The 12835-nt window shown below is 43.3% G+C and overlaps 1 protein-coding gene across 2 annotated transcripts; it reads right to left on the bottom strand.

Annotated features, from left to right (window-relative positions):
* Positions 1-12046, bottom strand: spartb (spartin b). Of its 2 annotated transcripts, none has more exons than XM_080006508.1 (8): positions 11862-12046; positions 10053-10897; positions 6775-6972; positions 4519-4666; positions 3780-3974; positions 2924-3082; positions 2529-2619; positions 1-1403 (listed from the first exon to the last, which is right to left on the bottom strand). In XM_080006508.1, exons 2-8 carry the CDS (start codon positions 10893-10895, stop codon positions 1199-1201), a joined length of 1839 nt encoding a protein of 612 aa, XP_079862634.1. In that variant the 5' UTR covers positions 10896-10897; positions 11862-12046; the 3' UTR covers positions 1-1198. The 2 variants fall into 2 exon arrangements, with proteins under 2 accessions (XP_079862634.1, XP_079862635.1); XM_080006509.1 differs by lacking the exon at positions 1-1403 and adding an exon at positions 1429-2282.
* Between the last annotated feature and the right edge of the window lie 789 nt (positions 12047-12835).

Here is a 12835-nt window from a genome sequence, read left to right as displayed (position 1 = left end):
AGAATGTTTTATTTTCAACGTGAAACTCGAGAGAGAGAGAGAGCCCTGCTGAAGTTTTAAAGCTTAGGTTCCAAAACGGGTACACATTTCAGAAAGATTAGCTGGTTTTGAAACAATTCGAATAACAACTTTATAATTCACATTTTGTTAAAGGTTCAATCCACACATAAAAACTTAAATCGTCATTATGGACGTAGATTAGACACCAATGACATTCACGCTATAGGTCGTCAACCCGGCGCAGGCAGTGCTGCAGCATGTAGCAGGCAGGTCAGAATACTTCCTAAAAAATATTATGTTGCGGGATTTGGTATCAGTGTTTAAGTATCCAAAATAAGAGGTGCCGACATATGTTAATATATATTCCTCCATCTATTACATAAATGATACCGTCTGAAATTCAAAATCCAGCCCTGCCAGACATCTTGCAGCATAGAAGGGTTACAGGCACAGTGGTACGCGGTGGCAGAGGTTTGTCTCCGTGTGACTGCAGACAAACGGTAAAGCAGGCTGCCGGTTCAGTCTACATCAACTGTGTACACGCTCCCAAACGTTTGTCTTTTCCAGTCATTTCCTCAAAGCGGATAAATAATTGCACTTACCCTAAAGGAGAGAAAAGCTGCACTTCAATAGTAGTAGTAGTAGTAGGGGTGTCTGAGCCCGGTGTCAAAACTCTGAAATGCTTTCTTACAACAAACAATGTAGAGCAGTAACTATGACACGGAACAATAGTTATAACAATATAGTCATTGCCGAAATTAAGGTATTGATAACAAGTAGGACTCATTGATATGCACATAGAAGTTTACCAAGTCCGATAATGACTGAACGTCATGTCTGTAATGTTGGATACTTTGACAATTTATTATTTTCGGGACAAAAAAAAAAGTAAATTGCATCGCTCTTATATTTATCTCTGCATATGTGCAATATCGATCCTAAACCCTACTAAAAATAAATTAGTGTTTTGGACAACGGTCTTGCAACAACAGAGAATCCATACCGCGGTCCAACAACTCTGGCACATACAATTGCAAAACTAAGGTGCTCACAAGCTGCATCAAAGTGAAGTATAGGTCAGCCGCAGCGGTCAACCGCCATGTCAATATAAACTTCTATCTTAAATAAAGCATATTAAATACAGATTTATCGTCGGTTAAGGCGTTGGCTGTGGTGAGTAGCCGCAGGTGCCGGGGGGCTACTTGTCCAGCTTGTCCAGGCTGCGCTCCTTCTCGGGGCTCTCCTGCAGCTTGTAGTCCTCCAGGATGGCCTGCGCCGCCTGCTTGCCCGTCCGCTTCACGATGGCTTTGATCCCCAGGTTGTCGATGTTGAAGGCGGTGACGCCCACGTTGATGGCCGAGTTGACGGCGTGGTCCGTGGCCTGGCCCGCCGCCGAGCCGTACCTTGGTGGGGATCGATCGAGGACGGTTGGGAGCGAAACGAGAGACAAGATGGAGGTCAGGAGGGTGGGGGGTTGGGGGGCTGGGGGTCACCGAGGCCGCCATGCGAAGCCTGAAATCTGAACATTTTGGTGAGCCTCACAGGCGTCACGCTGTGAAGGCAATCAAGTGATTTTTTTTTCCCCCCACCACCCACGAATCCAGTATGTATTATAATAAATATTCAATTTATTATTAATATTATTGATGCTAGAAATGATGATTCTCGATAGGCACATTTAGGAACAATCTATATCCCAAGTGAAATGTTAAAGACAGGCAAGGACAGCTGTTACGAGCAGTGGGAATAGGAGCACCAGCTTAGGAAGAGCCAGAAAGATGGTGAATTGGCACAGCAGTCTGGTCTGCACCGGGGGTTCCAAAACTGAGGTCCAATGCCCCCTAGAAGGAACTGCAGGAGAGCAGAATATATATATTTCCACACCCCCCCCCCCCCAACTTATTTTACACTTAACATAGTATGATATTATTCTGTTTTATTTTACAAAAATGTATATACGTATATGGAAACAAATGTATATATATGTATGAATTTAACTTTTGTTGTGAAACATGCACTTCTCATCAGCAAGGTATAACATACATGTTAAATCCAATTTAGATGCACAGCAGTTCTCTGTCAGAGCTGAGTTGGCCATAAAAAAAAAAGAAGTTTGGAAACCCCTGTGCTACACTGCTTCAGAGTAGTGAATCATTTGACACAGGAGTCAAGGCCATGCGTGACATACGTAGTTATAAGGACGAATACATTTAGAGGTTAATTAGGAAAAAATGCACGTCTTCTCATTAGGCCGTTTTGAGGTGTTTTGAAGTCCCCTAAATCTGCAAAGTGGAAGAGCAAAATGTAAGTGCACGTTTGTTTTTGCTGCAAAACGCAAGCAGTCGTTTGCAAAATACACAAGAGAAAACCTGCCTGGCAAGCGAGGTCAAGGGACAAATGAGCTAAAGTCTACATTTCAGCATATGACACATTTGGGTTCAGGGAGGGAGGGAGAGAGAGAGAGAGAGAGAGAGAGAGAGAGAGAGAGTTCTGAACCAAGAAATGAAATAAACCAAAACCACACTTACTTATGCTTAACAGTCGTAACAGTCTCTGACGCTACGCTCGAGGTGATGTTTTTGGCCGCCACCTCCAAGCCGGTCCACATTGTTGCAAATCCTAAGTGGGGAAGAAAAAAAAAAAAAAGAGCTGTAACATTTTGTGGTTTGTTCAAGAAAACTCTGAGATTAAAAACAAAAAAAAACAAACTTTAAACTAGTATGAACTAACTTAATGCTAGAGTCTGAAGCCATAGCAACAATCATGGTGGAGCACATGGCATCCTTCACGGTTAGAGGTCAGTTATTCTGTTTCTGTCACATAACTGGATATCTAACCTGCCTCTGACGTTCTTACTTGTTTATTTCAGTTTCATGGATGAATCAAAAGTAAAACAGTGATCGGTGGTGAACAGTACTCTCACCTTGAACCCCGCTGGCAGCCACCACCATGGCTCCGTCGATGTTGGAGCGCCCGTCCTTGTCCTTCTTCATGGATTCGGGGATCAGCTTTTCTCCGTGTTTCTTCACGTGGGGCGCGAGCTCCCGACCCACGCATCCAGCCACGGTGCACACGCCGTCCACTGCGGGGACACACCGCGCCCTCAGTGCCACGTCCATGTCACATTCACACTTTGATTCTAATGTTTTAATTTGTGACTCCAATGACTTTACCTTCTGTTTACCTTACGTGTATTAGTACACCTTAGAGAAGTGGCACAAGAAATACACAATTTCCAAATCCAGCAAATCCAGGAGACGTGTCACATGATTGTTGTGCTTTGAACAGTTATAAATGATGGGAACCAACATTTTAATAAAAGCTGGAGCGTAAAATGGAGAAGCTATCCTTTGGATCGTTATTAGCTGGGACCAAATCGTAATGCCTAATACAATCACCAATTTCAGTTTCAGCCATTTTTGTCTCGTCAAGTCCATGGGGAAAACTTGTGCGAGGGTTTGCAACAAGTGGTCGCTATATTGAACTTGATGCACCTCTGGCATTGTGGGGAGTGACTACACATTATGAATTATGAATATTTTTATGGCTCCACATCCGAATGCCCAATTTGTTGTCCTTGCGGGTCACATGACCAGAGGGTCTGATTTCCACTCTTAAGTTTTGTTCATCACCGCTACATTGCCGTTTTAGGACGTGAAGTGAGGGTTGGAGTTCCAAACGGGTCGCAGCTTACATCTATTCATTCCTTTTTGGTAGAGGAACTTCCTGTCCTCCTAGGATCCACAAAGTGTTGGTGTCGCCCTGTTCTCCCCCCTCACCTAGGAACTGGCTGACTTTGACGGCTCCGCCAGTCGCCTGCTTGGCAACGTGGAGTCCCTTGGTGACCGTGGGGCTGACGTGAGAGGGTTTGTCCTCCGGTGTGATGTGCTCCCTGAGCTTGGACGCCCCCTTGTGAATGGCCTTCCCTGTGAACTCGGCGCCCTTCACCAGACCCCAGCTCAGCCAGGACGCACCTGGCAGGACCAGAGCCACAAAAGCCGGGTCAAAAAGATATCTCAGTTCAATTGTGTCGTCAATTAATGGATCAATTTCAAAATTATAGTATTGATACTTTGCTTGGAAGCTGTACAACCATTTTACACTTAAATTAATTACCACCGTGGTCACAATTTCACGTTATGTTTAAAATGTCAATATATCCATATAGATTCATATATCGTCAATATCGGATTGAAACAATATTAAATCAAAGTGGGATCCTTTGATCATTACATAGCATAAGAATACAACTTTTTCATCATCCATACTATAGGAATAACTGCTTGAATTTGCATTATGTGTGATTTATATACACATATATATACAGTGGATAACCAGTTGAATAAAGCAGCATGGTGCTCTTCTGGGCCACCATTAGAACTGAACAAATTGCTACAGGAGAGATCAATGTCATACCGCCCAAAGCAAAAAATCGTATTTACTGTACTATTTATAAGACCTATAAGATATATGATCAAAATCACAGATAAGTAGGAGATTATAACCATGTGGGCTCACCTGTGAGGATGCCGCTGGCCACCTTCCCGCTCCATTCGGGCAGAGGGGCGTCCTCCCCCGCTTCTGCTGAAGCCGCCGCCGCCTCCTCTTGGGGTGCGAGAGGAACCTTCTGGCTGAGATTGACGGAGTCTGCTGCCTCGTCAGGAGCCTGGCCATAGAGACACATCCGTCAGCTGCTGTGGGGGTGTGTGCGGCCAGCCGGGAACTCGCAAATCGGCTTCACGCCGCCCCACAGCCTCCCTCAACAAATCGCTCTTTCTGCCCCTCGCCTTCCAGTAAACCCCGGGCTGACAACCCCTCCTCTCACTGCGTGGCGCGCACTACAAAGCACTATTTATTTCTAACAAGAATGCAGAAACAGATATGCCAATGTGCAGAGCGGCTTTGTTAATCCCCTGCTTGTTGCAAATTATTTGTGAGCGCAACATATGAAAACGAACACCAGAGTGCCTACTTGGGTAAAGGGAATCAGAAGGCAGTCCATGAGAGAAGATGGCGGGCCCGGTTCAGAAGCCTACAGACATTAGAAAGTTCCCTGAAAGGTGTAGTAGTTCTGAGCGGGTTTCTCCCCCTCCATCACGGCTAGAAGTGGCGCCTGCTTTCACTGGCAGATCTAACTGAAGATAAGAGCATTAAGCCTCTAATATTCCTCACCTGACCGCTTCTAAATCTTCAGGCTGCTGATCCAAGGGTTTTTTGGTGACAACAGTGACTGCGGACCCAAACTAACACACTGTAAAGGATGTGGAGGCAGGGGCCAAACCACCCCTCCTTTATTCCTGCTGTGCAGCCCCTTCTCCTGCCGCAGTACCCAACACCAACACTCCTACCGCCACCCCATCTTAAGAAACTTATCATCCGACAGACGTGTTTACACACAGCTGTCTGCTCCTCCAAGCCCACTACCAAGCAGAATGCATTATGGGAGACCTGGAAGCTTTTAAATGTAACATTAAAAAGTGATTGAAACCAAGTGAAGTGTGCTTTAAATGGGATATTTTCACATGTTTGTAGTAAGAGAGATGATGTCCTCAGCCCATAAGTGGCCTGATGGGCATCTACAGCAACTCATTCTTAATGGGAAATTAGTTCGAGACTCACACCAGAATCTCTAAAAATCACACAAGTATTATAGGCCTACTAGTATAATAGGTTCACAAATATAAAATCAGTGCTCATTAGTAAGAGGTTAAAGGTAAAAAAAAAAAAAAAAAAAAAGCTTCCAAACCCCTCTTCTTGGTAAGTAGCCTTTGAACAAAATGGTTATTCAAAGTTAATATTTAACAGTCCGATGCCTTTCAGCACCAGGACTTTGCCAGGGAGTGTCAGCTCCAACATGAAGCTTCACCAGGCAGTGCTGATACGTGACTAGATCAGTCTCATGAATTACACATCAAGATAACATCAGCACAGAATAAATCTTAAGAGATCAGTGTAACCACAAAGAGAAATTTACAATAAAATGACCAACGAAAATGCAATAATAGAGCTCTCTAAAAGTAACTTGTTTAAATGGTATTTTTACACTTTACATCTAGAAGCAGATAGCAACATTAAGGGATTTTTGGCCATCCCAAAAGCTGAAATGGTATTTGTTATTCCACATTTACAAATAACAGCATATGCAACTAGAGCTGTCACAATTATTATGAGATTATCATTTCTAATGTTTACACACCTCTGGTGTCTAATCAAACCAGAATCCAAAAATAAAGTTGGCTTGTTTTCATAACATCTTCTTAAAGCAGGCTCCACAAGGTACTTAATTAAAGGTAATCCATTTGAACATAAAAACCCCATCAGACACAGAAATAACAACACACTTACTAACAATAAATATCACATGCTTGTCATAATGGAGAGTCAAGGTGTCTGCAGGTGTCAGAGTTAAATGTCATATTTTTTGAAGACAAATCTTAATTTAAGACCAATTTTTAACCGAATAAATTTTCAGTCAAAGGTTGGAAAATTGAACAAACTTGGAAAAAAAAAAAAGAAGAAATCTATGGATATATAAAATCAGATAATGGGTTTGTGTCTAAATCAAGACCTCATATATTCAAATGTAAGACTTTAGTCCTAGTATTTGTAGAACTGACTTTTTAAGACATTACCCCGCAGACAACCTGCAGTATGAGTGCCTCAAATTAAGTCAATTGCTGTTTAAAGTTCTCCAAAACACTCCTTACTCCTGAGCCAAACTAGTATTTGTTTCCCCCCTACACAAAGGGAGATCCAAAGCGCAGCAGCACTCACTTGGACCCTGAGGTCCGTCATCTGGGAAAGCAGATCCTGGAACAGCACTCTGTCTGCCGCCGGCAGCTCGGAGGACAGGACCACGCCCACGTAGGAGCCGGGGGAGGGAGCCATCATGTCAGGGAACATGAAGACTCCAGTGTTGCACAGAAGGACCGGGGAGTCCGAGGCCATGAGCGGGTACAACCAGTCACACACCTGACAAAACAAACGTCAGAAATCAAAAGTAATTACAGAACGGGATAATAGAGAGACTGAATAGACCTGACGACGGCCGGTTATTGAAATACACTATTTTTGTGGTATTCAACCAAATTGGATTGATAACAGCAGGTATAAAGTACAATAATTGAAACAGTATGTGGTATTTCATAACAAATTCCAATCCTGGAATAGTTAATCTCTTCGGCAACAGCCAAAGAATAAATAACTAGATTTACAGCATTGAGTTGTTTGCCTCCGCCAACCAGTCAAGTTGTAGTGAACATCCATGTCTGTCCAGACTCATAATATATGTAGTGAAGACTGAAGGAGTTTAATAAAAAGGTATTAAGTGTATTTTTTGGCGAAATGGAAGTTATCACTATATTGACATGTACGATTCCAGTGGATAACTTCCAGTGAGAAACATTGCATCTTCACTTAGAGAATATTTTTACAGAGGACGACAGAGAGCTTCATCACATGGTGCAACGACAATCCCCTCTCAGTCCAAGTGGACGGTTGTGCCTTGCTGTGATATCGCGTTCATGACGGATGGACGAACGGACAAACCCCAAAAGATTATGCCTCCGGCCAAGGCTGTCGCCAGCGCGGAGGCGTAAAAACATTTTTAACAACATGAGTGAATGTGAGGAATGTGTAATCTAAGAGGTTTTTAACTTAAGAGTGTGCATGACCTTTAACTTAGTATTTAAAAAGCTTATCTTAAAAATAAGTATAAAAGAGAAGAATGGTAAAAAGAGAAAGGGGAAAAAAAAGTTTTGTTTCGGAACTGGTGTGAGAGTCAAGACGTACCCAGTGTCCAGTACCCTGCCCTAATAGGACTTGGCTAGCAGAATAAAAATGAAATACATAAATGAAATACACTGGTTGAAAGAAAGTCTTTGGCTTTGCTTTCTGCAAGACTTATAGACCATGACAGTAAAAGTAGCTTATAACTTCATATTGTTCTGTGTGATAAGCTTTATTATAATGACACCTGGCTGCGATGAGAATTTCCCACCTCGGGGTCAATAACTGAACTGAACTGAAGATAGAGCTTTCTGTATCACAATCACCGCTGTCATCCAGGGCTTTCTGGGTAATTAAAGGCCTACTCTGCATTTGGGAAATTCCCCAACAGGGAGTAAAGCATTAAATCAATGTCTGACCTTGGGACTGTTTAATAACCAGATACAGACATCTTTGCCTGAACAGTATTTGTCCTGGATTAGTTACTCAATGAGTCTGGAACCAAAGGCTGTACTCGTAATCTCACATTCCCTTCTTAGACAAATCCCTTGTCTTAAACACGTTTCTCAGTCAATTGTTTGCATTGTCCTGTGTGCAAATTGTGGTCGGTCAATTAATATGTTATTTTCATCATCATTCTGTCGCTTTGTATTGCTGTGAAATGTACATATAATACACAATTTTGGACAGCTAATGATGAAAAGATATCTAAAATGTCTCAGGATATCACACCTGAAGTTTTATTTTTATTTGTTTAATTCAAACAACTGAAGCTTTGATATCATACTTAACATTAATTTCTCTGCTAATTCAACTGAAGTTTAAATTTTCTAACATGGTACTTTGGAATTCATAAGCAGATATTGCGATATACATTGACATTGTTAAGTTTCCTGTAATTAGCGGTAATAAATTATGTGATCTCGCACAGGCCTGTGTTTGCACTGCTCCCGGTTTTTATGTTTCCTTTGGTGCTGTTTAGTGTTTACAGAGCATGTGTGATATGGCAAGAAATATAATTAATCACATTAAATTCAGAATTCAATTCATATTGTTGCCCAAAAACCGAGGAACATCAGAGTAAAAAAGATCGGCCCAGCCGCAAGTTATTAGTTCCCTTAAAAATAATTCTGTAAGTTGTAAAACCCGAAAGTTTTTTTTTTTTTAAGAAATAAAAGGTGTACATTTGAAATTGATTCAACATTAAAATCTGGGTTCATCCAATTAAAGCATTTTTTAAGTTGATCAAATTCATCCCGTCCAATATTTTTTTTTTTCCCAGTACAATTTTGAGTTATCCAAGCGAATGTCACTGATGACCTAGATCAGTCGCACCGTGACAGTTCTACTATTCCACGAGTGACATCACACATCAATGAACAAACACAAGTGAGGAGCCGTCGGGCATTCCCGGCAGCAGTGTTGCATTTCTTAAGTTTCACACTTTTGAGCTGAACTCGACATGAAAAAACCCTCAAATGATCAAAGTTAGCTGAAAATGCTCTGGGAGCGGCGTCATCTGGTGCCATCTCTTCAACCACTGCCAACAAAGGCGGCTGATGGGCTTTACCAGGATGACATCACCATACTGCAGCCTGCAGATTAGGGGCACTTAGTAGACTCTCTCACATGATCCAGTACAGAGGGCAGGGAATAGAGATCATTAACGACACTATCTCCTCCGGTGACTCACAGTGGACTTACTTCCTCATGTACTGAGAAAACACCTTACAAAACCAGCATAAAGGGTGAAGAAGACACTTGAGGGATGTAATATTTCACAACAGTGATTAGATAACATTTCTTACTCCGTGCCTTCATTATGTAAGGTGCAACGTGAAGTATAACCACTAGTTGCTGGGCAATACTGAATATCTCAATATAAATATGGGAGCGATTTGGGAAAAAATACAGAGGCATAATTCAGCTGGGCCGAGTGCAATAAATTTAGCAAATCTCATCACTTTACTGTAATGATGCCTTTAAAGGGGTAATCCATCAGATTGCCCGTGTTGGGTGGATTGCACTGCAAGTCCCAGAATTTCATTAAAAAATGCAACGTTTGGGGTTTTTTCATCCAACATGTGTGTTAACCCTCATCGTCACTCTCAAAGAGTCAATTTATTTTCTGGAAAGAATGCCTCCTGATTGACTGATTTATTGTTTTCTTTCTTGGACTCTTTTTTGTGAATGTTCATCCATATCGACATGTTGCTCACCAGAACTATTTACACTGGATATTCAAACCCCCAGTAGATAAATTCTATTCTCATGTCACACTATTGATATATTTCCAGCACCATCATCCACCTTTGGATTCTTACCTGCAGAAATGCTGGCGGCCGGTTGGGCATCCTCTCCGAGTGCTCAGAGGTGAACTTCACCAGCCGCAGATAACCCGGGTACGACGGAGCGCTCACTTGACCGTCAGGCGTGACGAAGAATATCTGCACCCCATTGGGGAGGAAGAGCAGCTCCTCACCCTCATCGCCCAGGCTCTGAAGTGAGGGAGAAGAGTTGGAGGTATTGCTGTAGAATTCCTCCCCGACCAGAGAGTGCTCCCCCGTGTCTGTGCCGTAGGAGATGGAAAGATGGCCGTCAGCCGCCTGGGGAGAGTACGCCGGAGGCTGCTCGGATTGAGCTACAGGCTTTCTGGCAGGAGACAGAGGGAGCGGGGGTGCCGACGCTCCTCCGACAGCTCCGGATGGCAGAGCGTTGCTGGTAAAAAGCAGGTTTGGAGGAGCCGGCCTCTCCGGCGTCTCTCCGGCAGGGAGGGAGGGGTAGAGGCCTTTGGAGGTGCCGACCGGAGCAGCCGCGGCGGGCCCAGGCGTCCCGCTCAGGCCAGGCACAGGCCCGGGCTCCAGGGCCGAGCTGGTCTCTATGATGGCCAGGCGGGTGGTGATGTTCTGAAGGGTCTCCTGCATCTTCTTCTGCATCTGCCGGGCAGACTCCCAGGAGCTGCCTGTGCAGTCGTTCCCCTGGGAGGGCACGCTGATTCCCCGCATGAGGTGCTGCCGCCCCTGCTTGTAGAGCTCCAGAGCCCGGGACTTGTGGCCGGCTTCATCCTCCGAAAGCCCCGTGTTGATGCAGTCAAAGGCTCTCTCGTAGCCATCTTTAATTACTTGGAGCCTTGCATTGTCGTACGCTTCTTGTTTGGCTTTCTCCATTCCTGGTAACGATAAGAGGGCTATTAGTTGAGGTCACACTCTGGCTGTGTTAACACAGTAAATCACAGGGAATATTGGACTGGATGGATCATTCGGTACAGGGCATGGGCAATAGAGATAAGATAAAATATCACAATATCTTATGACAAATACCTGGATATCAATAATTTGTATATTTTGGGGATGAATATCACTACTTTCATTAGACATTTACGCACAAGAAATAATGATTATTATTAATGTGGATATTATGACCAAGCAGGTAGAGGTATTGAGTTACAACAGTCGATGAAGTTCAGAAAATTGCATTACTGCACTGTAATGCAGACAAGATTTAGCCAAAACACCCAGCCCCACACCCCAGGCCTGGTGCAGGAAATACAACGTTTAAAAACAATAAATAAAAATAAAATAAGAAGATCATTAGCAACGTTTTCTAATCGTCCGGGCTTCGTCTCATGGACGTGACGAAAGTTTTAATATTTTTTAGTAATGTTTTCCTTTCTTTCGTCTGAACATTCCCCTCGTCCAACGTGCTCGGGGGAATTTCACACTCGCACTTTCACTTTCACACCATAAACAGCGCTTTAAAGGTTCGATATGAATTCAAATATGGATAAGGAAACCACCGTTGGGCGCTCATTCATAATAACATACATACTTAATATTATTATGATGATGATTATTATTATTTTGTAGGGATTGCTCATATACTTTATAACACTGCACAGTTAAAGCGATTTTTATTTTATTAACTCCGATGACCGGTGCACTTGAATAATTACTTTTCGTTATTTATAGTATTGTGTTCTGCAGTTGATATGATTCATAATAAATCAACATGTAATCAATAGACGACGTGAAAGTTGACAGTTAGTTTGGATCCCCCCGTGACGTGACACGCAGCCCGCTGCTCCCGAGGCCACAAACCACCGGCCCGCGAGCCAGCAAGGGGGCACAACTCACCGAGGCCCGCGGCACCGAACTCCCCGAGGCAGACGCTGTGACGCGGGGTCCTTCCGACGCGGCTCCGTTGAGGGAACGACGGAACGGACGGAGCGACGAGCGTAGACGCGCGGCGCTCGGGTCTCACGCCGCTCGGGTCTCACGCCGCGGAGAGCCCCGCTCGGTCACGTGACCAGAGCCGCCGACAACAAAGATGCCACAGTGAACGAGAGAGGCCGCTGTCAGCGGCCGTTCTCGGTCTGCCACGGTCCGCTGGAGCAAAGATTTTGCTAGAGCAAAGAGTGTGGCGTGATGACAGTTTCGATCATGGGCGGGCATGGACGTTTTGACGAAACATAACTTAAAAAAAAACAAATTATAAATATATATAATTATAATACTACAATTACATTCTCAGATCGCGGTCCCAGAGACAAATTTTTATCTTAAAAGTGCCCTGATATGAAGACGTTGGCGAGTCGGTGCTCCGTAATTCCGACGTGCCTTGAATGCAGCACGCAACGGGGTAATTGCGGGGGAGTGCGTTATCATGCCGCATTCAAGTCAAATGGGAATTTCGGGTTTAAACCATATTTACAAACGCTTTTCTTTACACTCTCATAATGTCCTCTTTAGATTCTGTGATTATCATAACAAGTATTGGGTATGTAACCCACAAGCCAAGTTCCATATACACCATAGTTGTTTTCTCGAATCAGAACTATATATTAAAAAAGAAAAGGTCTTCATGTAACAAGAAGACTGTCACGATTATATATGATTATATAAATATGTAAAACATGTATTGACTTTTGTGTTTTGTTCAACGTTTTTCTTTACATGCGCGCTCTATTCTCATTTCCCTGTAAAACCTGAAATAATTATCGGACAAATCGCTTGTGCAGCAACACAAAATGAGGTTTGACAATGGATACATGTCGAAAATTATTTAATTGTTGACATCTTAATTCCTGGACCATCGCACTCCAAAGTGA

The sequence above is a fragment of the Zeus faber genome, assembly GCF_960531495.2.
Source record: "Zeus faber genome assembly, chromosome: 9".
Lineage (NCBI taxonomy): Eukaryota > Metazoa > Chordata > Actinopteri > Zeiformes > Zeidae > Zeus > Zeus faber.
This window is presented reverse-complemented; position numbering and strand designations above follow the sequence as displayed.